Source organism: Aythya marila (genome assembly GCF_965140915.1).
Source record: "Aythya marila genome assembly, contig: HAP1_HAP1_SCAFFOLD_154, whole genome shotgun sequence".
Classification (NCBI taxonomy): Eukaryota; Metazoa; Chordata; class Aves; order Anseriformes; family Anatidae; genus Aythya; species Aythya marila.
In genome coordinates this window covers 877,822-905,699 of record NW_028137218.1, presented here as the reverse complement: position 1 = coordinate 905,699, position 27,878 = coordinate 877,822, and the positions used below count along the sequence as shown (strand labels likewise).

Below are 27,878 nucleotides of genomic sequence, written 5' to 3'. Positions count from 1 at the left end.
CTTGTCTCTAAACTGGACAATGATTTGACGAGTGGACCACTCAGTGGGTAAGGCATTGGCTGGATAGTTGCATTCAAAGAGTTGCAGTCAATGGCTCAATGTCCAAGTGGAGATCAGTAACGAGTGGTGTTCCTCACAGGTCAGTATTGGACTGGCACTGTTTAACATCTTTGTTGGTGACATGGCCAGTGGGATCAAATGCACCTTCAGCAAGTTTGTTTATGACAGCAAGCTATGTGGAGAAGTCAACATGCTGGAGGGTAGGGAAGCCATCCAGAAGGACTTTGACAGACTTGAGAGGTGGACCTGTGTGAACCTCATGAAGTTCAGCCAGGCCAAGTGCAAGGTCCTGAATCTGGACTGGGGCAATCCCAAACATATTTACAAGCTGGGTAGAGAATGGATCGAAAGTAGCCCTGAGGAGAAGGACATGGGGGTGCTGGTGGATGAGAAGCTCAACATGAGCCAGCAATGTGTGCCTGCAGCACAGAAAAACAACATTATCCTGGGCTACATCAAAGAAAGCATGGCCAGCAGGTGAAGGAAGGTGATTCTCCCCCTCTGCTCTGCTTTTGTGAGAACTCTCTTGGGGTCCTGCATTCATCTCTGGGGTCCCCAGCACAAGAAGGACATGGAAGTATTAGAATGAGTGCAGAGGAGGGACGCAAAGATGATTAAGGGTCTCAAGCACCTCTCCTATTGGAGAGGAGAGCTGGGAGGGAGTTGGGGTTGTTCAGCCTGGAGGAGAGAGGGCTCCAGGGTGACTGTATAGCAGCCCTCCAATACCTAAAGGAAGCCTACAAAAAGCTGGGAAGGGACTCCTTGTCAGGGAGTATAGTGACAGGAGAAGGACTAATGGTTTTAACCTAAAGAAAGGGAGGATTCAATTAGATTTAAGGAGGAAATGTTTTGCTCTGAGGAGGGTGAAGCACTGGAACAGATTGCCCAGAGAAGTTGTGGATGCCTTATCCCTGGAATTGGTCAAGACCAGATTGGATGGGGCTTTGAGCAACCTGATCTAGTGGAAGGTGTCCCTACCCATGGCAGGGGGGTTGTAATTGGATGATGTATAAAATTCCTTCCAAGCCAAACCATTCTAAGATTCTGTGATTCTATTGGACCTGATGGGATTCACCCATGAGAGTGGAAGGAGCTGGCTGATGTCCTTGCAAGGCCACCCTTGGTCATCTTGGATCAATCCTGGTGACTAGCAGAAGTGCCCCAAAACTGGAGGAAAGCAAATGTCCATCTTTGCTGCAAGAATGGCAAGGGGGAGGGCCGAGGGAAGTGCAGGCTGCTTAGGCTCCACTCCATCCCAGGAAAGGTGATGGACCAGCTCATCCTGGAACCCTATTCCAGGCACAGGAGCAACAATAGTATCATCATGAGCAGTTGGGATATCTTCATGTAGGGGAAGTCACTCTTGACCAACTGGGACATGAAATGCACCTGATGAAATAACAGGCCTGGCAGAAGAGGGCAGAGCAGTGGATATCGATACACTTTGACTTCAGTAAAGTTGCGTGGTGGATTAAACCTGGTAGGCAGCTAAGCACCACAGGTCTACGAGCTCATTCCTCCTACCTAGGGGGTGTTTTGAAAAGAACTGAAGGTAAAAGTGAAAAAAAAAAAAAAAAAAAAAAAAAAGTGGGCTGGAATAAAGACAGTTTAACAGCTAGATGTGCACACAAGCAACGACAACAGCAAAACAACCAACCAACCAACAAACAAAAAACAGAACTTATTATTTTATTATTCACCATTTGCCATTGACAGGCAGATGTTTAGCCATTTGCAATGTTCCTCATACCACCAATAAAAGACAAAAACAGATTTTGCTAGTGTTGCTTAAATGGTTAAATAAATGCCTATCTTTTTATTCATGTCTCAGCTCACCTCAGTAGACACATGGACTTAGTAGAGCAGGACCAGAGGAGGACCACAAAAATGATCTAGAGCACGTCTGCTAAGAGAGGAGACTGGGAGAACTATGATGATGATGATGATGATGACGACGACTATCATCATTATCATTATCATTATTATTTACTGGAAAAGAGAAGGCTTTGGGGAGACCTTACAGCAACCTTCCTGTACATAAAGGGAGCCTACAGGAAACCTGGGGAAGGACTCATTACCAGGGAATGTAGTGATAGGACAAGGGGCAATGGCTTTCAAGTAAAAAAGGGTAGATTTAGATTAAACATTAGATACTCACATATCGATGAACCATGTCTGCACAGCATCAAGGGTTTTGGTTTCTCATCCTGCCCCCAATGAGATGTAGGTTGGGGGTGTGCAAAACATCGTGAAGTTTCCATCCTGGGCTGCATCAAAAAAGGAATGGCCAGCAGACCGAGTAAGGTGACTATCCCCTTCTACTCTGCCCTCGTGAGGTCCCACCTGGAGTACTGTGTTCAGGTTTGGGGACCCCAGCACAAGAAAGATGTGGACCTGTTAGAGCAAGTTCAGAGGAGGGCCACAAAGATGATCAGAGGGTTGGAGCTCCTCTCCTATGAAAAAAGGCTGAGAGAGCTGGGGATGTTCAGTCTGGACAAGAGAAGGCTCTGAGGAGATCTCATTTTGTCCTTTCAGTTCTTAAAGGGCTCTTAAAAAAGGATGGAGATGGACTCTTTACTCGAGTTGATAATGATAGGACAAGGGGAAAAGTCTTCAAGTAACTGAGGATAGATTTAGACTAGACGTTAAGAGGAAATTCTTGACTGCATAGATAGTGAATCACTGGAAGAGGTTGTGCAAAGAAACTATGGATCCCCCATCCCTGGAGGTGTTCAAGGCCAAACTGGAGAAGGCCCTGGGCAACCTGATCTAGTTGGTGGCATGCCTGTTTAAGGCACGTACATCGGAACAAGAAGATCTTTTAGGTTCCATTCAACCTAAGCCATTTTATGATTCTTTGACACAGCAAGGAAAACTAACTGAAGCACTCCCTGCAGCCCACTACACCTCTAACAAAAGTATGCCATGCACAAGAAGGTCACCTCCAGTGAAGGCAGCCTGAGAAAGTTAGGATTGCTTAGCCTCGAGAAGACTCCAGTAGACATTATGGTGGCCTTCCAATACACAAATGGGGTTTAGCCAAGTCTGTAGTGATTAGAACAGAATAGTTCCGTTGGAAGGGACCTTCAAAGGTCATCTAGTCCAACTTCCTCTTAAGGGTTAAACAAAAATTAGAGACTATGTATGAGGGTATTGTCCAAATGCCTCTTGAGCACTGACAGACACGGGGCATGAACCAGGTCTCTAGGAAGCCTGTTCCAGTGTTTGACCACCCTCACAGTACAGAAAATTTTCCTAATGCCCCATCTGAACGTCCCCTGGTACATCTATGTACCATTCCCACATGTTGTGTGATCAGTTACAAGAGAGAAAAGATCATCCCCTCCTTCAACACTTCCCCCCCCTCAGGAAGTTGTTGAGAGCAATGAGGTCAGTCCTCAGCCTTCTTTTCTCCAGACTAGATGGCCAAAGGGTCCTCAGGCTGTCCTCCTAGGACATGTATTTTACCAGCATTTCCCCTTTTGCCTTGGTTTCCCAACTGACAAGGTCCCTCATCAGATACCCTGACCGCAAGAAGTGTTTTCTCTCTCTCCCATGTTCTCACCAGCCAGTGTGACTGACCATGTTTGGTTCCCTTCACTGCCTTCTTTATCACTTGTTGGTCATGTTTGTGTCTCTGGATGTGTTGTGCTTTATCCCCAGGAGGTAACCAAGCTCCCCACAGACACTCTCGCCCTCACCCTCCTTAGCAGAACAGATTGAGAAAAATAGGAGAGAGCTGGAAAGACCCTTTTTCAGGGAGTGTAGTGCTAAGACAACAAGTTTTAAATTAAAAGAGAGTAGATTTAGATCAGATCTAAGGAAGAAATTATTCACACAAAGGGTGGTGAGACACCGGAAAAAATTACACAAAGAAGTTGTAGATTCCCCCTCCCTGTTAGTGTTCAACATAAAGGTGGATGAGAGCTTGAAAAACCCGGTTTCATGAGATTAGCCCCTATCCATGAAAAGGGGGCTGGAACTAGATGGTCTTTAATGTCCTTAACCCAAAGCATTCTATGGTTCTTAGATCCTGGAGGCCTACAATTCATAGAATCATAGAACCATTAAGGTTGGAAAAGACCTCCAAATCAACCGTCACCCAACCATCGATATTACACTCTAAACAGTGTCCCAGGCATGAAGCTTTCCTTAAACATCCCTATAGAAGGTGACTTCACCACGTCCCTGAAGAACCTGTTCCAAAGCCTAACCAAACTGACCAAAGATCAGGGTGGACGGAACCTTGAGCAACCTGGCCTAGGAGAAGTTGCCCTGCCCATGGCATGGGGGTTGAGACTAGATGGTCTGTAAGGTCCATTCAGACCCAAAGGATTCTAGCATACAATGATCCTGCAGGCCAGCAATTGGTTGTGTAGCTTATGTACACAGAGGGATTTCAGTTTCTGTCAAAATGTTTCTCCCACTTAATATCAACAAACATTTGGAAGTGATGGGATGCAGCCTCCCTGTCACTTTGTGGGTGTCTGATCTCATAATGGGACAAGAAAAGAGTACTCTCACGCCAAACCCTTCTTTCAAATTAGGGGAAAACACACTACTGGAAATAAGTGACCATCCCCAGCTGAGAGAAAAAAATCAGTGATTGCATCAGCCTGTTTCAAAGTTGATTCCTCTGGAGGTCCAGGGACGTGGCAAGAGCTCCCTGTGCTGCTGAGCTGGGCTCCTGGGCTCCTGGGACCAAGGGGAGCTCCTGGCAAGCGGGCAGCGCTGCAGAGACAGCTCTGCCCAGGAGCAGCTCCTCTGCACAGCACAGCAGCAGGGCTGGGGGCACTGCCTGCAGGGGACAAGGGTGGCTGAGAGAAGGGAGGGAGATGTTAAAGGCAGTGTGGAGGGGGGATGCTGAGAGCTCACTGTGGAATAAATCTTCAGAGCCCTGAACAGGGTAAGTCTCTGGCTGCAGGGCAGCACAGCTGTTGTTCCTGGTGCCATCTCCAGATTTGCTGACATATCCCACAGCAGATGGGATGGGTTCTGGGAGCACTGTCAGGGCACAGATGTGGCGACAGAGATGCAGCTCCTGGCAGGAACGGCTGCAGGCAGCAGAGATCAGCAGGGAAAGAGGGAACTGCAAAGAGAAACCCTGCTGCAGAAGACATATAGGCACCTCCTGCCATCCCCTGCAGTGCAGGTTCTGTCCCTGAGCAACCCCCCTCAGCTCTCCTCTCCAACCCAGCAGAGCCTCTGCCCTCTGGGCTGGGGGGTCCTGGGTAGCAACTGCCTCCTGTGTAGCCAGAGCCCCAGAAGAAGGCAGATCTTCCTTTCCTGTTATGTGCCCTGTCCCAGTGCTCAGCAATGGGCTGAGAGCCACTGCTCTGCCATGGTGCTGCCTGGCAGGCAGCAGGCATGGCTTGGCAGGGCAACCCCTTTCTGCTTGCTCATCTGTCTCTCCCCTCCTCTCTCTCGGTCATGCTGCTTGTCCTTTTCCCTCAACCTCTTTCAGTCTTTCTCTTCAGCTGGGGCTCTTGGGTGTGTCAGCTCCTTGGAGTGGTGGGGAGGAGTTCAGCTGAGGATCAGACACTGGTGTTCAGGAGGTGTCTGCAGGGGAACAAGGTGCCAAAGGGCCCTTCTAACCTGTGGAGCTCCTGGCAGGGCAGTCAAGAGGACTGAGAAATGATCTGGCTCTGCCTTCGCAAGTACTGATCCTTAGGGCACTTCACATCGGCCCGAAGACAAGGATGGTTACCCCTTTGAGAACATTGCACAGGTGTAGTGGGAGAAGCTAAGCCCTATGGAATGGCATCAGTATGACCCCGTGTCACAGCCCATCTTCTGAAGAATGAGCATGAAGCTACTGCACAGCCTTTCTGTACAATGTGTACAATTCACCAAGGGCACACAGCACAGTGACTCTTGTTTCCTCCAGCCTGCCCTCTCCAATTCTCATGCCTGGAGAGAAAGAGCAGAGGACAGGCTGAGGTGAGAACAGGCTTTGTCTCAGTGGTTACTGGCTCTGTCACCTGGTCACTGAAGAAGGTGAAGAGAAAGGACTCTACAACTACCTGGAAGGAAGTTGTGGGGTGCTGAGGGTCGGCCGCTTCGCACAGATAACCAGCAGTAGGACAAGGGCGAATCGCCTCAAGTTGCACCAGGGAGGTTCAGGTTGGAAATTAGGAGCAATGTTTTTCCCAGAAAGAGTGGTCAGGCATTGGAATGGCTTGCCAGGGAAGTGTTGGAGTCACGTTCCCTGGGGGTGTTTAAGGAAAGCTTGGATGTAATACTTAAGGCCATAGTTTAGTGGGTGATATTGGTGATAGGAGAATGGTTGGGCCAGATGATGTTGGAGGTTTTTTCCAACCTTAATGATTCTATGATTGTAAGCAGAAGAATCCCTCCCAGTGATCTTGTCTCAGGGGCAGATGGCCATGGGTGCCAACATAAATGCTGAATGCTGGGCTTGGAGATTAGTCCCACATGGACAAAGCTACAAATTCCCTTCTCAAATCTCAGGCCATCCACCAACAGGAACCTCCCCAGAAGTGGGGGGCTTTCTGTGAGGAAGCCTCCAGGTTCCTCACAGTGCACTCAACTAACACAGAGCATATTGCCAGCTGGGTAGCTATAACTATACCATCCTGAGTGGGGAGAATGAAAGTGGGTGTGCAAAGGGTCTGTGAGAAATGAAGTGGGTTTTGCTCAAAAACCCTGTCCTAATTGTCTATATCTTTTCCAACATGGACAGCCAACCATGCCCAGAGGCAGCAAATGTCCAACAGCAGCTTCCCCACAGAGTTCCTCCTCCTGCCATTTGCAGACACACGCCAGCTGCAGCTCCTGCACTTTGGGCTCTTCCTGGGCATCTACCTTGCTGCCCTCCTGGGCAACGGCCTCATCCTCACAGCCGTAGCCTGCAACCACCACCTCCACACCCCCATGTACTTCTTCCTCCTCAACCTCTCTCTCATCGACCTGGGCACTTTTACCACAACTGTTCCCAAAGCCATGGCCAATTCCCTGTGGGACATCACGGCCATTTCCTACACAGGTTGTGCTGCTCAGGTATTTTTCTTTTTCTTTTTTCTTTCAGCAGAGTTTTATCTTCTCACCATCATGGCTTATGACTGCTACATTGCCATCTGCAAACCCCTGCACTATGGGACAGTAATGGCCAGCAGAACTTGTGTCAACATGGCAGCAGCTGCCTGGGGCAGTACATTTCTCTATGCTGTGCTGCACACTGCCAATACCTTTCCCCTATCATTCTGCCAAGGCAATGCCCTGGACCAGTTCTTCCGTGAAATTCCCCAGATCCTCAAGCTCTCCTGCACTGATGCCTACCTCCAGGAAATTGAGCTTCTTGTGGTTAGTGCTGTTTTAGCATCTGGCTGTTTTATTTTCCTTGTGCTGTCCTATGTGCAGATCTTCAGGGTTGTGCTGAGGATCCCCTCACAGCAGGGCCGGCACAAAGCCTTTTCCACGTGCCTCCCTCACCTGGCTGTTGTCTGCCTGTTTCTCAGCACTGCTATATTTACCTACCTGAAGTCCCCCTCCATCTCTTTGCCATTTCTCAACCTTTTGCTGGCAGTGCTGCCTCCAGCAGTGAACCCCCTCATCTACAGCATGAAGAACAAGGAGCTCAAGGTTGCAGTTAGGAAACAAGTATGTGGGATATTTTTCAATACTCATAAAGATCCCTTCACTCTCTAATAATGAATCCTAGTACATCCCCTTCTAGGCTTATGTTTATCCCTTCCCTTCCCTTCCCTTCCCTTCCCTTCCCTTCCCTTCCCTTCCCTTCCCTTCCCTTCCCTTCCCTTCCCTTCCCTTCCCTTCCCTTCCCTTCCCTTCCCTTCCCTTCCCTTCCCTTCCCTTCCCTTCCCTTCCCTTCCCTTCCCTTCCCTTCCCTTCCCTTCCCTTCCCTTTCCCGTTCATTTCCTTTCCTTTTTTATTGTCATTATGACTGCTTGTGCTCATTGCATTCCTACATAAATATTTTAATTCCCCCCACTACTATGAATGAGTGAAACTGTTCTGTCTCATATGGAGGCTGTATAAATGTGCAACAACACTTTAAGTGAGTCAGTGAAGACTTTCTCATAGCATCTGTGCAATAAAAGGTAATCACACAAGTTCAATGCAAGGCCCCACACACCACAGCCCCTCACTTTGCAGAGCAGCACCGCCAGCTCAGCGGCTGTGGGCAGCATGGGCAGGGTCTGCAGGAATGGCTGCTAAGGCCAGCCCAGATGTGCTGGGCTGGGGCAAGGCTGTGTGGGACATGGGATGTCCCAAGAGCAGAGCAGGGCATTGAGTGTGTGCAGTGGTGCTGCCTGAGCAGTCCCAGGGCCAAGCTGGGAGGGGGGGGGGGGGGAAGTGGCAGGGCATCTCCTGCAGCAGAGACACTGCCACTGATCTCCCCTGCTTCATTTGCAGCTTTGGGGCCAGACTAGCCTGAGCTGCTCTGCTAGGCTGGGCTGGGGAGAGGACAGGGAGGTGTAGAGAGCTGGGAAGGGGCTGGGCTGGGCTGGCCTACTGAGAGAGACAGGGAGGAGCAGCAGAGCAGGGGCTGGGGTGGGCCCTTGTTCTCTTGACACCCTGGCAGATGCTGCCCCAGGGCAGTGGTCCGAAAGCGGCCCCTCACAACCACCTTTCCCAGCACTGGGCTCTTCTCCCAGCTCACACAGGTGGTTTGTTTCTACATGGAAGGACACCAAATGGCTAAATCAGAAATCCTTGTTTCCCTTGTCCATATGAGACTGACAATAGTATTGGTGCAGTGAGATGGACCTATGTGAGCACAAGTGCCATAGACTATAAACTATGGGTGCCATCATTTCCTCTGGGACAAACGGTTTCTTGGTTTCATTTCCCTTAGAGGATTCTGTCCCCTGAGAATGGATCTGAAGGAATTTTTCAGCTCTTACAACATTTTTCTGACAAGTTCTTGATGTTTCTCTTAAACACACATTCAGTGCTTGATTCACTTGTCCATACAAAGGTGGCAATTTCCTCTAAAGCAATCCTGGAGGAGCTGAAGGTCCAAAGGGAGAAACATGAGTCTGGATGTGTGGCAGGCCTTCTGAAGCAGGAACTGGTTGGCAGGCAGAGTACCTGTGGGATTGTGCAGGGCACAATCCCCTGCACCCAGTGCTCCTGGGGGGAGTGGGCTGGGAAGAGGCCTCCTGAGCACAGCAGCTCCTTGTAGCCTTGTAGATGCTGGCTGTGAGGTCACTTCTGTCCCAGCCCCTGTCTGGACAACAGCAGGGAGGCAGAGCCTCCGAGGTCATAAAGGCCATCAGAAAGCTGCCCCCAACAGGGAGACACATTTGGGGAGGCCAGGGGAATGCTGGGTGAATAAAGGTGGGAAATCTGGTGGAGACAAGAGGGGTTTGGCTAACAGAAAGGAAAGATTTGGAAGAGGTGAGAGGGGCTCAGGTAAGACTTTGAGCTGCAACACTTACTAGGAAAACATCCAGGTCAAGCCCTGGCAATATTTCTAAGCAGTAACCATAAGCCCTACCCCTACATCTAAATGCTATCCCTCTCTCTGCAAGGAATCCACTACTAACCTCAAACCTCACCTGGCATGGGTTAGCCAAGTCCAAAACCCATAAGGCCTTACCATACACTCTTAGCTCATTTCTCAACCTATTCCTCAGCCTTTCATCCTTAGCACTGATGATATGATTCCTCAACAGAGCCCTGAAGAAAATCCCAACAAATAACATAGTCTCAACACTACACACAGACTGTGTTTACTACCCAAAGCAGTAAACACAGGCCTCCCTCTGATACGCTGCCCAAACACTAACCCTGGAAGGCTAGATCTAATCCCTAAACCCTAACCTGAACACCTAATCCCCAAATCCTGCATTCCTGTGGTCTAGACACCTAACTGAAGCTGTTTGAACTCATGAGGCTGGGCAGGGTTTGAGAGGTCCTACAGCAATCACTTGGTCTTGGAGGAAGCAGGTGAGGTGAGACGGATGTGGTCAGGTCACAGGACTCAAAGAGGAGATGGGTGGGGATGCTCTGCTGAGGTTAGCTGTTATTCAGGGTGTGAGGAGGCAGCAGGAGGCCCATGGCTGTGCAGGAGGGTGTTGGGGCACATTCTCAAAGCTTGTTTGACTATTACTTGAATTCTACAGGCTGGAAATACTGCACTGAGCACTTTGGGAATCTTTCCAGCCCAGAGCAGGGTTAGCACATGCCCTGAGCCAAGCTACAGTATCTCTGCAGAGGCCCCTTCATCCTGGAATGTCCAAGGTGTGTGTCACCCAATGTGTCCTGTAGGGAAATGCACAGGTGTGCAGAGGTGGCCTGTGGTAGTGCAGTCCCTGTTGCTCTGGGATATGTGTGGGTGTGTTGGGTTTGGTACAAACACCTGGGCTGGTTTCTAACCTCCCACATAAGCACAAATGAGGAATAGCTCAACCCCTGCCAAAACCCTCCTTGTTTTATCTCATCCATGGAGGGCAGAGCCAAAAAAACTCAGAGCAGTTCTCCCAGGGTTTGCCTCTGCTAGAAGGTCTTTATGTGCCTTGCCATTGCCAGCTCATGGGTCTGCTGCTGCTTGTCTGGGCTCTGTTTTTACTTTGCGGGTGGGAGGTTGTATTGGACTTCCATGGAAAGGGTTTTTTAGCAGGGGCAGCTGCAGGGCTGGTGTCTGTGAGGAGAGTCCAGAAGCTGCCCCTTCTTAGAGAAGAGCCACTTCCAGCTGGCTCCAAAAGGGACATGCTGCTGGCCAAACTCAGCCAATGAGTAATGTTGTTTGTACATCTGTGAGAACTTTTTTAAAGAAAGGGGTTGAAAATGACGTGAGGGAATAGCTGGGAGAGAAGATTGAGAAACTGTGAGAGAAAACAACCCTGCAGACAGCAAGGTCAGTGAAGAAAGAGGGTGAGGTGGTGCTCCAGGTGCTGGAGAAGTTCTCCGTGAGACCTGTGGTGCACCATGTTGGAGCAGATCTCCACACTGCAGCTGATGGAAGACCCCATGTGGGAGCAGGTGGATGTGGCCTGAAGGAGGCTGCAGCCCTTGGAGAGCCCCTGCAAGAGAAGACTCTGTGTCAGAACTGTGGAGAGGAGCCCAGCTCTAGACAGCCCCTCATGATAGGGACTTTCTTCTGAGGAGAAACTTATATCAGCCATTTGACAGATGCTGCACAGGCAAGGACACGACTCAGGATGGCATCACCCTTCAAGAAGGAATTACCTTTGGGATTCCCTCAAAGGATAGAATTCCTGTCTGTGTCACAGTTGAGTCACTGCACTGTGAATGCTGACCGAGGTCCCACCATGACAGATGCAACCTCATGCTTCCCCGCAGCCACCCCTCCAGTATTCCTGAACTACCACTGACAATGCAGACTCAAGCAAACAGAGACAAAAGGGAATGCAAGAATGCCAGTGCTGTATAAACTCAACAACAATGATACATGCTAGGAAGTAACTGGAACAAGAGCTGAGAACCAGCTCATCGCAAGCACCAAATTCATGCTTAGTTGATTTGAAAGGACTGAGCACAGGGCATCACAAAAAGCCTAATACAAGGAGCTACATCTTCTCAGTGTGGACTCAGTAGCAGCAGCCCTGCAGAATGACAACCCATGGCTTGGACACGTGTACAGTTTGCTGGCTGAAGAACTGTCTGGATGGCCATGCTCAAAGAGTTTGAGTGAAGAGAGATCAATCCAGTTGGTGGATGGTCGTGGGTGGCATTCCCCAGGCCTCTGTACTGGGTCCAGCTTTGTTTACTATTTTGATGGATGATCTGACTGAGAGGATCAAGTACACCCCTAGTACATTTGCAGATGATAACAAGTTAGTTGGGACAGTTGATCTTCTTGAGGAAGGAAAGCATTTAAGAGGCATCTGGAAAGGCCAGATTGATGGACTGAGTCCAATCACATGACATTCAACAATGATTAAGTGCCAGCTCCTTCACTTGGATCATATCAATCCTATGCAGCATAGGCTTGGGGAAGAGTGGCTGGACAGATGCCAACAGAAAAGCACCTGGGGATGTTGGTCAACAGCCAGCTGAGCATGAGCACCCACCCCCTGTCATGGGCAGGGACTCTGACATCTTCCAATAGATCATCTGTGCTTATGAGGTCACTGTCAGCTGAAGATCTGATAGGCCACAAGCGGGCCCACGGCAGGTGAATGTTCCTGTGATGCCAGTGGTGCCTGAGTAGCTGACAGGCCAAGAGCAAACATGGCCTGTGCTAGATGCTGGGAGGACCCTGGTGCCTGAGAAGCCAGGAGGCCAGGAATAAGCACATGGCTTGTGTAGGTCTGTGGGGAGGTCATTGGTGATCAATTAGCTGATAGGTCAGGGCAAGGCCCATGCATTGTACCTGTGAGGCCACTGGTGCCTGAGGAGCTGGCAGACCAAGAATTGTGTAGGTGTTTGTGAGGTCATTGCTGCCTGACTACAGGCCAGGAGCAAGCCCATGGCAGGTGAAGATGCTATGGCATCACCTGGAGCTGTATTGGGCAGAATAATGAAATATCCCGAGTTGGAAAGAACTGAAGATCAGAGAGTCCAACTCCAGCCACCAGACCAAAAAAAAAAATATATATATATTTAATAATTATAAAAGCTATAAATAAATAAAAAATATTTAAAAGTATAATACATATATAAAATAAAGATTATATATATGTAATGTGTATAAAATTAAGGTAATAAAATAAAATAAAATAAAATATATAAAATAATTATTATTATATAATATACTGTATAATATAACAATACTATATAATATACTAGAATACTGTATGTAATATAAAGATATATCAAATAACATAATGTAATATGATATATATTATTGGTAATATACATAACACATAATATGAAATATAAAATATTAAAATATATAAAATATCAAGTATTATTATTAATATTATTATATATAAATAATATTATTATATATAAATAATATATAAAATATTATTATATATAAATATATATAAATATATATAAATATATATAATATAAAATCTATTTATATATTTTATATATATATAAATAATATATAAAATATTATTAATAACATGTAATCTAATGAAATCCATAATAATATAACATAATAGTGTATAAGTAAAAAATATATTTTGTATGTATTTATAAAATTTTGTGATCCATTAAAAATACTATATGTATATATGTGTGTGTATATATATATATGTGTATATATATATATACACATATATATATATAATAAACTATACGTCTGAGAGCATTGTCCCAACACTTCTTGGACTCTGCCGGGCTTGGAGCTGTGCGGAGGCTGGGAGGCACCACAGGGCCATGCCTGGGCACGGGGCCAGGAGGAAACCACCGTCTTCCTGCCCGGGCGCCATGTCACGTGGGCTGCGGTTTGTGCACCTGCAGTGGCAGGCAGGCTCCAGCTCCCGACCCGCCGCGGCGAATAACGGCCCCTGGGTGACACGCTGAGAGCCAGGGAGACGCCTGAGGCTCTGGGCTGCAGCTCTGCTGCCAGGGCAGGCCCTGGACCAGCTCTGGCTGCTGCCGGGACCCCACAGGAGGCTCCCTGGGGAGGGACGGGACAGCCAGCACCCCCATAATGGGGCTCTGGCCCTGCCCAAGGGCCTTTCCCAGCTGCTGCTGCCAGCACAGAGGGGGCTGTAGCAGAGGCAGGGGCTGGTCCCTTCCCAGCCTGACACAGCCCTGCTGCAGGCACAGACCCAAGGATTCCATGGCGCAAGGACAGCCGGACAATCGTACCTTGGGCTCTTGGATGCTACAGCTTAGGAGATGCTCCGTGCTCCCACAGCAGGCTGCAAGGGGTGTCAGAGCCAGCTGCCCCCACACCCAGCCCTACCCCACAATGATGTCCCACCGCAGTGACGTGAGAGCCGCAGTGGAGCCGTCCCTCATATATGGTCATGAAGAGCGCTGGAGAAGTTCATTGGAGAGCTGGGCTGCGTCGGAGGGGAGATAAGTGCCGATAACGTCTAAAAAGGTGCCTGCTGCTTCGATTGGCTCCTCCTGCAGCTGGGACAGCATCTGCACAGATATATTGCCCTCCCATCATCGCCGTTTCACTGTGGGTCCCCAGAAGTTCCATCAGCAGGGCCTTGCTGTCAGGACAGGACCCTCAGGATGGGGACAGAAGGACTCCTATCCCCTTGGGTGCTGTGGCTGCTCCTCTGGGTGCATCCATGCAGAGGTAAGTGCCAGCTCGTCTGTTTCATAGCCTTGGGTGAGTGGGCACCAGTGGGGTCATTGGGATCCCTCTGGGAGTGGGGTTGTTTTCCAGGCACCACTGAAATGAGAGGGACGATGTTCTCAGTCTCCCAGTCGCATGCTTTAATCTGTGCCTATCTTTGTGGGAGAGGCACAGGTCTGACAGCAGCGACGGGGAAGGGATGTGGACTGTTGATATCCTTGTGATCAACTCTGTGCTCTGTAGGCACACAAGAGGTCCTGTGTTTGATAGTGGGTTTGGGAGGTGCCTGTGGCAGACAATGGGCAATGGAATGTGCTCAAGGGCAGGGGGATATTTGAGGGACATGGGGCTGGGGAGGAGATGCAGCCCTGTGCAGGGCTGGAGGTGGTGTGGGGGTGGGCATTAGCAGGGAAAGGGGGACACTGGGGTGGGAGGAGGTGCTGAGGGCTGTAGGACAGCAAATATCCCAGGAGGGCTGGAGCGTGGTACCCTCATCCCAGCATAGCCCATGGGGAGGAGAGGGATTGGGTCCCAAATGACCAAGGGGCACCCTATGGGGACAGGGCTCCCACCCTGGGGCCTGTGACTCTTCCTGGGCTGGGGGCATTCGCAGACACAATGTGGGGCTCAAAGCTCTTCTGACCGTTCTCCTGTTGGTTTTTGAAGGGGCTGCGGAGCTGAGGCTGGTGGATGGCAGCAGACGCTGTGCTGGGAGAGTGGAGGTGAAACTCCAGGGCCAATGGGTGACCATCTGTGGTGACTCCTGGGACATGTCCGATGCTGCAGTGGTTTGTAGGCAGCTGGGCTGTGGGGTTGCCCTTGAAGCTCATCAGAAAGCACACTTTGGGCCAGGATCTGGTCCCATTTGGGTGAATCCTATTCACTGTAATGGCATGGAGTCTGCCCTGACTAACTGCAAGTATTTAAAAGAGAGGTTATCTGACTGCACTCACAAGCGGGATGCTGGAGTGACATGCTCAGGTAAGGACTGAACTTGTTCCCTATCTCTGGGATGAGGACACTTCTAAGGGACGTGGCTGTGACCTCAGGAAGCAACAAGTGGACACCAGAACATGGCTCTGTGTGTCAAGTTGCACTCTGAGCTGGGTTTGTCACTGCTGGTGTCCCTAGTCCCTGGGGAAAGCCCAGTGGGAGCACACTGAGCCTCGCCCTGAAGCTGGAGTAGCCAACCCTGGGGAGGTGCCCGGGGCTGGGAGAGGAAAGCCCTCACCCTTCCCCATTGTGTTGCCTCGTTCCCATCTTTCTCCTCCCATTCACCCAGGCCCTGTCTGGCAGGCTGGTCCCTATGCCGGGGGAATCTAGAGCAGCTCCCCCAGCCACCAGCAGCCTCAGGGAAGGGCGTGCAATGGCCCAGGACTTTTGGGTTGTACCCCGAGCAGACAAGAGAATGTCGGCCAAAGCAGAGAGGCTGCTCAGAGGGCAGGAGCACTGGGCTTGAGCAGAGGAGCAGGGTGGCAAATGGCACCCTGTTCCTGTCCCAGGGTCACCCCATGAGAACCAGCCTCCAGGGACACGGCCCCTCTAGGCTATGCTGACCCACTGCCCAGCCTCTCCTGCCTGCCCTGTGCCCCAGGGGCTGTGCCAGCACCTCCTGTCTCTCCTCGGTGTCTGCACTCATACCGAGAGCTCGTATCAACCCAGGGCTGCTCTCTGCCTGCACTTTTTCTCCATGTGTGGCTGGTGGCTGGGGTTGTGAATGATTAGCGACACACACTCTCCCTGCCTGAGGACCCCCCTTTACCTGCTCCCCAGATGTGCCCCATGTAACAGCAGTTCCCCAAGAGCCCCAGGAGCCCCTGGGAACAGGGGGCTTTTCTGGCAACTCCAAGGGGTTCCTCAGCCTGGCCTGAGCCCGGTGGGACAGAGCCAGCTGCAGCAGCCCCCAGTGCTTGGGCCCATTTCGCTGGGCCCACATGCTGTGCGTGTTTCATTGCAGGCAGCCCAGGGGCTGGGCTGGTTTCTGAGGAGCAGCAGGGGGGCCCTGAACTCTTTGTGCCATCAGCACCCACGGAGAGCTGCTGGGCTGGCCGTGGGGCTCTGCATGCGGCCACCTCAGGGATGAGGTGGGAGGTGGGCATGGAAGTGCCAGAGGGCTCTGGGAACTCACAGGTCTCCTTGGTTGCTCCAGGATTTGTCCGGCTGGTTGGAGGGGACAGCCCCTGCTCAGGAAGTCTGGAGGTCCACGACAGGGACCAGTGGAAAGCTGTCTGTCACTCCCATTTTGGTGCCAAAGCTGCCGAGGTGGTGTGCAGGGAGCTGCAGTGTGGCACAGCCCTGTCTGTCCATGGGGCAGCTCAGCTGGGAGAAGGGGCCGGTCCTGTCTGGGACAGAGAGCTGCAGTGTGTGGGGAATGAATCCACCATCCTCTTCTGCCCCACGGGTGCTGCCAGGGACAAGACCTGCACCCACAGCAATGGCACTCATGTCACCTGCACACGTAAGGAATTGGGTAGGGATGGTGTCCACTGGGGCTGTGGTTGTGGGCAGTGTGGGCATTGGGCTGTGCTGGGTGGGGGACAGGTGGGGTGAGGTGGTGGTCTACAGCCCTAAAATGAGAGTGTTGCAGGAGGAGAAAGGCACACTGTCCCTTTGGCATCTCCTGCAGATCTTGTGGGAGCAAGAGCACAAATGTGGCCTCTCTCACCCTCCTTTGTCCTTGAGTACACAGGGTTCAGGCTGGTGAACGGCAGCACAGCGTGTGAGGGCAGGGTGGAGGTGGAGGTGCTGGGGACGTGGGGGACCCTCTGTGCCTCCCGCTGGGACCTCTCGGACACCCACGTTCTGTGTCGGCACCTCGGCTGTGGCTTTGCTGAGTCCATTCCTGGAGGAGGGCATTTTGGGAGAGGAACCGGCCCCGTCTGGAGAGACTCGTTCCACTGTGACGGGACTGAAGCCCACCTGGGGCAGTGCCCGGTGACTGCCCTGGGGGCCTCGCCGTGCTCCCAGGAGAACGCTGCTGCTGTCATTTGCTCAGGTGAGTGCTGGGCAGTGCTGCAAAGTCCATTTGCCCCTGGTGTGTGACACGGCCACCCACAGCTGGGGACCCCACGGCAGCACCAGGCTGAATTTCTCCTCTTACCAGGCCTAGCTCGCCCCATGCCCCTGCGGCTGGTGGGCGGAGAGAGCCGGTGCGATGGGCGCGTGGAGGTCTTCCAGCACGGGACGTGGGGCAGAGTCCTGGATGAGCAATGGGACATGCAGGAGGCCAGCGTGGTGTGCCGGCAGCTGCAGTGCGGAGAGGCAGAGGCAGCCTACACCCCCGTGAGGGCCGAGCGAGGACGAGGCCCTGTGGGGCTGTGTGGGGTGCGGTGTGCAGGGCACGAGGCTGACCTGAGCCTCTGCAACACCTCCCTGCCTCAGAGCACACCGGCAGAAGGGATCATGGAGGACGTGGGGGTCGTGTGCCGGGGTGAGTGGTGCTGCACGTCCCCCAGGTGTGGGGCTGGGAGGGCAGCCAGCCCCTGACGGCCGGGGTTCTCCATGCTGCAGCGAGCCGGCGGGTGCGGCTGGCGGACGGGGCCGGGCGCTGTGCCGGGAGAGTGGAGATCTACTACCAGGGGCGCTGGGGCACCGTCTGTGATGACGCCTGGGACCTGGCCGACGCCGCCGTCGTTTGCCGCCAGCTGGGCTGCGGAGGGGCCCTGGAGGCAGCCAGCTCTGCTCGGTTTGGGGAGGGCTCCGGGCAGATCTGGCTGGATGGCGTCAACTGCTCCGGGGCTGAAGCTGCTCTCTGGGACTGCCCTGCAAAGGCCTGGGGGCAGCACAACTGCAGGCACAAGGCAGACGTGGGAGTCATCTGCTCAGGTCTGTGCTGGGAGTGGGGAGGGGAGTTGGGGCCAGTGAGGCCGGGGTGAGTGTAGAGCCCGTTAGAGCCAAGTCTATCGGTGGCTGACATCCAAAGACATCCCTGGGGCCTTTCCTCCTTCCAGAGTTCACGGCCCTGAGGCTGGAGAACAGCGATGGCTGCTCCGGGCACCTGCAGGTTTTCTACAACGGGACGTGGGGCAGCGTTTGCTCCAACTCCATGACCACCGAGACCGTGTCACTGGTGTGCAAGGAGCTGGGCTGCGGGAATGAAGGGGAACTGGAAACAGATTCTACCTCTGCCAAGCTGTCTGGCATAGCATGGCTGGATCACGTGGAGTGTGGGAAAAGCAACAGCTCCTTCTGGCAGTGTCCCTCTGCTCCCTGGCATCCGCAGTCGTGTAATGACAGCCGAGAAGAGACCCACATCACCTGCAATGGTAAATCTGAGCCATCAAGGCACCAGGTCCTGTTCCCCACTGGGTATGGTGAAATTCAGAGAAGGAACCCAGAGGTTCCAACTTCCAGCATTAGACCTTGTTGCTGCTGGTTGCACAACGGTGACTTCAGTTCTCAGAGCCACCCAGATTCACCAGCAGAAGTCAATGGCCAGGCTGCTAGCAGCTCCTGTGGGTTTTGTGCATTTGAGAAGTGCCTGGGGCAGAAGATGGACAGGAAGAAATATGGGGCTAGAGTCATGGGGCTTTGGAGAGGGTACTGGGTTGGGCAGGAGTGGGAACTCTGTTCTAGACAGGGGGTGGTGTGTGGGTGGGCATGGGCAGGAGGCCACTGGGGTGGAAAGAGGGGGTATGGGGCTGAGGGGTAGCAAACTGCCCAGGAGGCCACTGGGGTGGAAAGAGGGGTATGGGGCTGAGGGGTAGCAAACTGCCCAGGAAGGCTGGAGTAGTGCACTCCCAGACCAGTGCAGCACATGGGCAGAGGAAGGACCCCACTGAACACCCCAGTGACAGTCTTTGGGGACAGGGCTCCCACCCTGGGGCCTGTGACTCTGCCTGGGCAGGGAGCACTCGCAGACCCATATTGTGGGGCTCGAAGCTCTCCTGACCCTTCCTGTGTTGGTGTTTGAAGGAACTGCAGAGGTGAGGCTGGCAGATGGCGGTAAGCGCTGTGCTGGAAGAGTGGAGGTGAAACATCAGGGCCAGTGGGGAACTGTGTGCAGTGACCGCTGGGACATCTTCGATGCTGCAGTGGTTTGTAGGCAGCTGGGCTGTGGGGTTGCCCTTGAAGCTCCTCGGAATGCACACTTTGGGCCAGGATCTGGTTCCATTTGGATGGATGATGTTGAATGTAATGGCACTGAGTCTGCCCTGTCTGACTGCACACACAATGGCTGGGGTCAAACAGGCTGCTATCACAGATGGGATGCTGGAGTGACATGCTCAGGTAAGGACTGAACTTGTTCCCTATCTCTGGGATGAGGACACTTCTAAGGGACGTGGCTGTGACCTCAGGAAGCAACAAGTGGACACCAGAACATGGCTCTGTGTGTCAAGTTGCACTCTGAGCTGGGTTTGTCACTGCTGGTGTCCCTAGTCCCTGGGGAAAGCCCAGTGGGAGCACACTGAGCCTCGCCCTGAAGCTGGAGTAGCCAACCCTGGGGAGGTGCCCGGGGCTGGGAGAGGAAAGCCCTCACCCTTCCCCATTGTGTTGCCTCGTTCCCATCTTTCTCCTCCCATTCACCCAGGCCCTGTCTGGCAGGCTGGTCCCTATGCCGGGGGAATCTAGAGCAGCTCCCCCAGCCACCAGCAGCCTCAGGGAAGGGCGTGCAATGGCCCAGGACTTTTGGGTTGTACCCCGAGCAGACAAGAGAATGTCGGCCAAAGCAGAGAGGCTGCTCAGAGGGCAGGAGCACTGGGCTTGAGCAGAGGAGCAGGGTGGCAAATGGCACCCTGTTCCTGTCCCAGGGTCACCCCATGAGAACCAGCCTCCAGGGACACGGCCCCTCTAGGCTATGCTGACCCACTGCCCAGCCTCTCCTGCCTGCCCTGTGCCCCAGGGGCTGTGCCAGCACCTCCTGTCTCTCCTCGGTGTCTGCACTCATACCGAGAGCTCGTATCAACCCAGGGCTGCTCTCTGCCTGCACTTTTTCTCCATGTGTGGCTGGTGGCTGGGGTTGTGAATGATTAGCGACACACACTCTCCCTGCCTGAGGACCCCCCTTTACCTGCTCCCCAGATGTGCCCCATGTAACAGCAGTTCCCCAAGAGCCCCAGGAGCCCCTGGGAACAGGGGGCTTTTCTGGCAACTCCAAGGGGTTCCTCAGCCTGGCCTGAGCCCGGTGGGACAGAGCCAGCTGCAGCAGCCCCCAGTGCTTGGGCCCATTTCGCTGGGCCCACATGCTGTGCGTGTTTCATTGCAGGCAGCCCAGGGGCTGGGCTGGTTTCTGAGGAGCAGCAGGGGGGCCCTGAACTCTTTGTGCCATCAGCACCCACGGAGAGCTGCTGGGCTGGCCGTGGGGCTCTGCATGCGGCCACCTCAGGGATGAGGTGGGAGGTGGGCATGGAAGTGCCAGAGGGCTCTGGGAACTCACAGGTCTCCTTGGTTGCTCCAGGATTTGTCCGGCTGGTTGGAGGGGACAGCCCCTGCTCAGGAAGTCTGGAGGTCCACGACAGGGACCAGTGGAAAGCTGTCTGTCACTCCCATTTTGGTGCCAAAGCTGCCGAGGTGGTGTGCAGGGAGCTGCAGTGTGGCACAGCCCTGTCTGTCCATGGGGCAGCTCAGCTGGGAGAAGGGGCCGGTCCTGTCTGGGACAGAGAGCTGCAGTGTGTGGGGAATGAATCCACCATCCTCTTCTGCCCCACGGGTGCTGCCAGGGACAAGACCTGCACCCACAGCAATGGCACTCATGTCACCTGCACACGTAAGGAATTGGGTAGGGATGGTGTCCACTGGGGCTGTGGTTGTGGGCAGTGTGGGCATTGGGCTGTGCTGGGTGGGGGACAGGTGGGGTGAGGTGGTGGTCTACAGCCCTAAAATGAGAGTGCTGCAGGAGGAGAAAGGCACACTGTCCCTTTGGCATCTCCTGCAGATCTTGTGGGAGCAAGAGCACAAATGTAGCCTCTCTCACCCTCCTTTGTCCTTGAGTACACAGGGTTCAGGCTGGTGAACGGCAGCACAGCGTGTGAGGGCAGGGTGGAGGTGGAGGTGCTGGGGACGTGGGGGACCCTCTGTGCCTCCCGCTGGGACCTCTCGGACGCCCACGTTCTGTGTCGGCACCTCGGCTGTGGCTTTGCTGAGTCCATTCCTGGAGGAGGGCATTTTGGGAGAGGAACCGGCCCCGTCTGGAGAGACTCGTTCCACTGTGACGGGACTGAAGCCCACCTGGGGCAGTGCCCGGTGACTGCCCTGGGGGCCTCGCCGTGCTCCCAGGAGAACGCTGCTGCTGTCATTTGCTCAGGTGAGTGCTGGGCAGTGCTGCAAAGTCCATTTGCCCCTGGTGTGTGACATGGCCACCCAAAGCTTTGCACCCCATGGCAGCACCAGGCTGAATTTCTGCTCTCACCAGGCCCGGCTCACCACATGTCTGTACGGCTGGTGGGTGGAGGGAGCCGGTGCGATGGGCGCGTGGAGGTCTTCCAGCACGGGACGTGGGGCAGAGTCCTGGATGAGCAATGGGACATGCAGGAGGCCAGCGTGGTGTGCCGGCAGCTGCAGTGCGGAGAGGCAGAGGCAGCCTACACCCCCGTGAGGGCCGAGCGAGGACCAGGACCTGTGGGGCTGCGTGGTGTGCAGTGTGCAGGGCACGAGGCTGACCTGAGCCTCTGCAACACCTCCCTGCCCGAGATCACACCAGCAGCAGGAATTATGGAGGATGTGGGGGTCATGTGCCGGGGTGAGTGGTGCTGCACGTCCCCCAGTTGATGGTCCAGGAGGGCAGCCAGCCCCTGACGGCTGGGGTTCTCCCTGCTGCAGGGAGCCAGCGGGTGCGGCTGGTGGACGGGGCCGGGCGCTGTGCCGGGAGAGTGGAGATCTACTACCAGGGGCGCTGGGGCACCGTCTGCGACGACGCCTGGGACCTGGCCGACGCCGCCGTCGTTTGCCGCCAGCTGGGCTGCGGAGGGGCCCTGGAGGCAGCCGGCTCTGCTCGGTTTGGGGAGGGCTCTGGGCAGATCTGGCTGGATGGCGTCAACTGCTCCGGGGCCGAAGCTGCTCTCTGGGACTGCCCTGCCAAGGCCTGGGGGCAGCACGACTGCAGGCACAAGGAGGACGCGGGAGTCATCTGCTCAGGTCTGTGCTGTGAGCTGGGAGGAAAGCTGGGGCCAGTGAGGCCAGGGTGAGGGTAGAGCCAGGTAAGGCTAAGGCTATCAGTGTCTGACATCCAAGGACATCCCTGGGGCCTTTCCTCCTTCCAGAGTTCATGGCCCTGAGGCTGGAGAACAGCAATGGCTGCTCCGGGCGCCTGCAGGTTTTCTACAACGGGACGTGGGGCAGCGTTTGCTCCAACTCCATGACCACCGAGACGGCGTCACTGGTGTGCAAGGAGCTGGGCTGCGGGAATGAGGGGGAACTGGAAACAATCTCAAATTATGAGAAGCTGTCTGGCACTGCGTGGCTGGATCACGTGGAGTGTGGGAAAAGCAACAGCTCCTTCTGGCAGTGTCCCTCTGCTGCCTGGGATCCGCAGTCGTGTGATGACAGCCGAGAAGAGACACACATCACCTGCAATGGTAAATCCGAGCCATCAAGGCACCAGGTCCTGTTCCCCACTGGGTATGGTGAAATGCAGAGAAGGAACCCAGAGGGGCTTTGACTTCCTGCTTTAGACCCTGTTGCTGCTGGTGGCACAAAGGTGACTTCAGCTCTCAGAGCCACCCATGTCCACCAGCAGCAGTCAACATGTCGGCTGCCCTCAGCCCCTAGGGGATGCAGAGGCATCTCCACGCAAGGTCTGAGAGGAGACCATGCAGGGCTTTCAGGAGTCCCCCCTCCTGGGACAGCCTCTTGCTGCTCTGTGAACCAGGGACCCTGTGGGGCCGAGCACTTGGTTCCCCTCTGCAGTGCCGTGTGTGTCCCCTGAGTGAACAGGGTTCTGCTGCTGCCCTGACCCAGCATGGGGACATGTGAGCAGAGGTCAGCTCTGCTCTCTTCTGCATGACCCCCAGAGCAGCCCTTTTCAGCCCAACTTCTCTTTCCTTTGGGACATGGACAGAAAGGCCGCAGGTGGCTGCATGCCCCAACTCCACCAGCTGCACAGGTAGGGAGCTGCCCCTGCACGTGCCCCCCTTACCTGGCAGGGCTCCCCCAGTTGTCCTGGTGCCATGGGACATTGCTGCCTCCCCAGACAGGGAGAAGATCCGTGCTGTGGGAGGCAAGGACGGCTGCTCGGGCAGAGTGGAGATCTGGCACCGCGGCACCTGGGGGACGCTGTGTGACAATGCCTGGGACATGCGGGATGCCGAGGTGGCGTGCAGGCAGCTGGGCTGTGGCCCCGCGGTCTATGCCCTGGGCCAGGCTGCTGCTGGAGAGGGGACGGGCCCCATGTGGCTGATGGAGTGCAGGGGGACGGAGCTGTCTCTGCAGGACTGCTGGGCCCAGCCAGGGGACAGCGGTGCCTGCCAGCATAAGGCAGATGCGGCTGTGCATTGCTCAGGTGAGCAGTGGGGCTGGGAGACATGGCTGGGGGCTTGGCAAGGAGCTGGCTTGGGTGTCTGCCCTGCTGGATCCTGGCATGGCCCCAGTGCTGGCCTGAGCAAGGGTGTCCCTGCAGAGTGGGAGGCTGGTGTTGGGTGGGGAGCAGCCTCTGTGGGGCTGGATGTGCCAGCACATTCCCTGGGCTGCCTGCACTGTCCTGTGAGCAGCCCAGAGCAGTGGTGCTGGGCCTTGTCCCTGCCACCCTGCCCAGCCCCACAGGAGGGACAATTCAGGTGGCAAATTTTGGCGTCATTTGCCAGAGAGGCTGCCTGGTGCCACAGCCCCAGCCTCTCAGCCCAGCTCTCCTTCTGCTCCCCTGTAGCTGCACCCAGGACAGCAACATCCTCCCCACAAGCAGGTAAGCTGTCCTTCCCCAGGGCTGGGTCTGCCCACAGAGAAGCTGTGACCTACAGCCAGGGGAAGGTGCTCCTTGCTGGGCTCTCAGGAAATTGAGGGAGATGGGAGAAGTCTGTGATGTACCCAGCAGGGTGGGAGCTGCCCCATCACCCAGCCCTGTCCCCCCCAGCCCCTGCTGCCTTGTGTGGTCAGGAGTGGCTCATCCTGCCCCCAGCCTCTCCCTTGTCTGATGCTGCCCCTGCCATGTTCCTGCCCATGCAGATCCCCCACGGAGCCGTCCGACCACCAGCAGCGAGAGACTCTCGGTGCCTGTCATCCTCTGCATCATCCTTGGGGCCCTCATCTGCCTGCTCCTGGCCCTCCTGGCTGGGCAGGTGCGAAGCGCCAGGGCTTGGTGCAGAGGTGGGTCCTTCCCCAGTGGTCCTGGGGGGCAGATGCCTCCTGGCAGGGATGGGCGTGTTGGTGTCCTGGGACACAGAAACAGAGCCGTGTGCTGCCTCCTGCCCCATGTGCTGCCCCACTGACTGACAGACGAACATCAAGGGATAGAGAGAGTCCAGACCCTGGGGCATCAGTTCTGGGGTGAGGAGAGAAATGTGAGAGCTGGGCTGGGTGAGAAGGGGAAGATGCACTGCTGTCAGTCCTCTGAGCAGCTCTGCCAGGAGGAGCATGGGGCAGCAGGGTCCATCACTGTGGTGTCAGCCACCCCCCAACAGGACACGGGCTGTGCTTTTGATGTGTGGGGCAGAGATGGAGCAGCTCCATGAGAAGGGGAAATGAGGGAATTTGTGCAGGGTCTGCACTCGGACACGACCCAGGGACCAAAGGGGCACAAGGGCTGTTTCCAAAGGGATGGTGCAAGGCTGATGCTGCCCCAGACCATCTCCATGGGGATGCTGCCCTCCATGGGGATGTGGCCTCAGTGCCAACACAACACAGAGGGGCTGTGCTGTGGGGACAGCCCTGTGCTGGCCTAGGGAATGGGGCTGCGGGAACCCAGTGGGGTCCTGTCCCTCTCTGCCCATTCCCAGACCTGCCCTGCCTCTGTCCCCAGGCTCTGGGAGAGCTGGGGAGCCCTTCCCTGAGGCCGTGTACGAGGAGATCGCTTACAGCCTGGCGTGGGAGAAGCAGGCGAGGTTCAGTCTCTCAGGTGGGTGTATGTTCATGAAGGGGATCTTTCTCCCTACCCCAGACCAGGGCTGTCCCCTGCAACTCCTGCCAATGGTCCCTGAAATGGTTGGACCATGGGATCTGTGGGAGAGATCCAGGTGTTGGCCCCCACAGAGGAGCTTCCTCCACACCAGCTCTGCCCATCCCAGAGGGGACAGCCCCTCTCTGCCTGGCCCTGCACCCTGGGGACATCCAAGGGCTGAGCGAAGGGGCTGTCCCAGGGCAGCTCTGGGAGCCCCTACGGGATGGGCTCATCCCAGGGTAGCAGGGGTGGTCTCCCCCCCACTCTGACCCAGTGCTGTGGTTGCCCATCCCCAGCAGTGCTGACCACGAGATGGGGCAGCAGGGCTCATCCCACAGCACCCACTGCAGCTCTCTGCAGCCTCCTTTTCAGAGGGGTCCCTGCCCCAGCTGAAGCCCTACCCCAGGCACAGAGAGGAGGAGGATGGTCTGGGGCCAGCCCCAGGGATTGGAGGGGGAGGGAGAGGAAGGGCTCTATCTCTCCTCCCAGAAGACAGACAGACAGCAGTGCCACTGAGTGCCACCATCAGAGCTGGAAGGACGAGGGCTCTGCTTTGGCCCTGACACCAGCAGCATGTCAGCCCTGTGTCCCCACACACCCTTCCATCCTCTGCTCTGCAGAACGTCTCTTCTCACTGCCACCACCTCTCCTCTCCTTTCAGATGTCCCTGTCCTGCCTGGAGGTGACCCAGTGGATGGCTACGATGATGCTGAGGAGGTTTCTGACCCTGGGGAGCATCCTTTCCCTGGGCAGGGGGACTGGGAAGTGCCCAGGACACCAGAGGAAGGAGATGGGCCCAGGAATACAGCCACAGGTGAGAGGGCAATGCAGCACTGCCACTTCCTAGGTGCCAATCCCAGGGCCAGGAGAATCCATGAAATATTTAGAGCCTGATCTCCTGACATGGAGAACCTGTCCTGAGATATTTTGGGGGGCTGGGAGAATGGGCCGAGTGTCTCAGGCTGGTGCGGAGGGGGAAGGTGTTGTACAGCCCTGAGGAGCACCCCACAGGTCCAACCACAGCAGCCTGCCTTGATGCTTACAGAGGGAAGCCTGCGCTCCCGGAGAAGTGCTGGGCACCCTGGAGCTGAGGGAGACACCTTGTCCCCTTTTCTGGTACACATGTGCTATGACGATGCTGAAGAGGTGTCTCTGGCATGTCCCCATGAGGACACCCAGGATGTGACACCAGAGCCACCTGCACAAGTGTCCCAGAGCTCCAGGCCAGCAGAGCCCAGCCCTGCCGAGCAGCTGGTTGCAACCAGGAAGGAGGAGAGCTCAGTGCCACTGGGAGAGCCGTGAGTACCAGGGAACGGTCTCCCTTTTCCAGCAGTCTGCAGACACACATGGGTATTTCCCCTCTTGGTATTCCCTGTTTTTGTGCTTTGTGTTGGCAAATGTTTATATTAAAACATTCTGGGGGCTTTGCCCCAGGTCCAGTGTTTCCCTGCCCAGGTGTCGGGGTCTCTCTCTGAGGCTAACCAATTGGAGTAGAGCTCAAAGATGCAATAGTGGGGAATGGTCATTTCTTGGGACCAAGAGGGTTGGGATCAGGCTGGGGGGCTGCCACAACCCCCAGTGCCTAGACACTATTCCTACTGACAGAGGCATTTCCATCCTGCCAGCCACAGGCAGTTTCCAGCAAAAGTGGCTCTATGTGATGTCCCATGATGCACTCGCTGGTAGCACCCATCTTCTACAGCCTTGGGCCCCCGTGGAACCCAGGGATGACTGTCCAGAACCCACAGACAGAAGAACCTCTCCTGCAGGATCAGAGTGGTGAGAAGTGTTGGACCCCTGGGCAGGACTTAGTACCCATACTGCCCTCCCTGATCCTGCTGCTAGGTCCTCCCCAGCTCTTCCCCAGCAGGCGCCTCTGTTGCAGGCTGAGAGATGTTTTTGGTAGTAGGGTGGTGGGCTGCAGGGGGTGCTGGATGGTCTGGAACATCTGTTTGATCCATTTGTGTCAGCTGTCCTAGCTGTGTCAGGGACACTTTCCTCAAAATCAGGTTGCTCAAAGCCCCATCCAGCCTGGCCTTGAATGCTTCTAGGGATGGGACACCATCCAACAACCTTTCTGGGCAACCTCCTCCAGTGCCTCACCACCCTCAGAGTAAATGATTTCTTCTGAATATCTAATCTCAATCTACCTTCTTTGAGTTTAAAGCTATTTCCCCTTGTCCTATTACTACATCCTCTAATAAATTCTCTCTCTCCAGCTTTCCTTTATGCCCTCTGGAGCTACTGGAAGGTTGCTCTATGTTCTTCCCAGGGCCTTCTGTTCTTAATTCCCCCTCTTCTCCCTCTTCATAGGAGAGATGCTCCAGCCCTCATCATTTTTGTGGCCCTCCTCTGGACTTGCTCCAATGGGTCCATGTCTTTCTCACGCTGGGGATCCCAGAGGTGAACACACTATGTTAAGTGGGGTCTCACAAGTTAGGAAGAGAAAGTGAGAATCATCTCCCCTGACCTGCTGGCGATGTTCATTCTGATGCAGCCCAGGATTTTGCTTTCAGGGCTACAAGTGCATATTGCCTACACACGTTGAGTTTTTGAAGCACCATACTCCCAGGACCCTCTCCACAAGGCTGCTCTCACTCCCTTCTCCACCCAGCCTGTATTTATGCATAG

General features: G+C 54.6%; 1 protein-coding gene across 1 annotated transcript; it reads left to right on the top strand.

The window, feature by feature from the left end:
- Nucleotides 1–181: 181 nt before the first annotated feature.
- Nucleotides 182–27,878, top strand: LOC309891063 (antigen WC1.1-like; the record flags this gene model as incomplete). The annotated part of the gene is made up of 17 exons (XM_082785450.1): nucleotides 182–260; nucleotides 16,911–17,216; nucleotides 17,325–17,651; nucleotides 17,732–18,046; nucleotides 18,172–18,529; nucleotides 19,068–19,165; nucleotides 21,159–21,464; nucleotides 21,573–21,899; nucleotides 21,980–22,294; nucleotides 22,420–22,734; nucleotides 23,217–23,261; nucleotides 23,349–23,657; nucleotides 24,317–24,457; nucleotides 25,110–25,205; nucleotides 25,909–26,061; nucleotides 26,934–27,026; nucleotides 27,862–27,878. 17 exons carry the CDS (start codon nucleotides 182–184, stop codon nucleotides 27,876–27,878), a joined length of 3,600 nt encoding a protein of 1,199 aa, XP_082641576.1.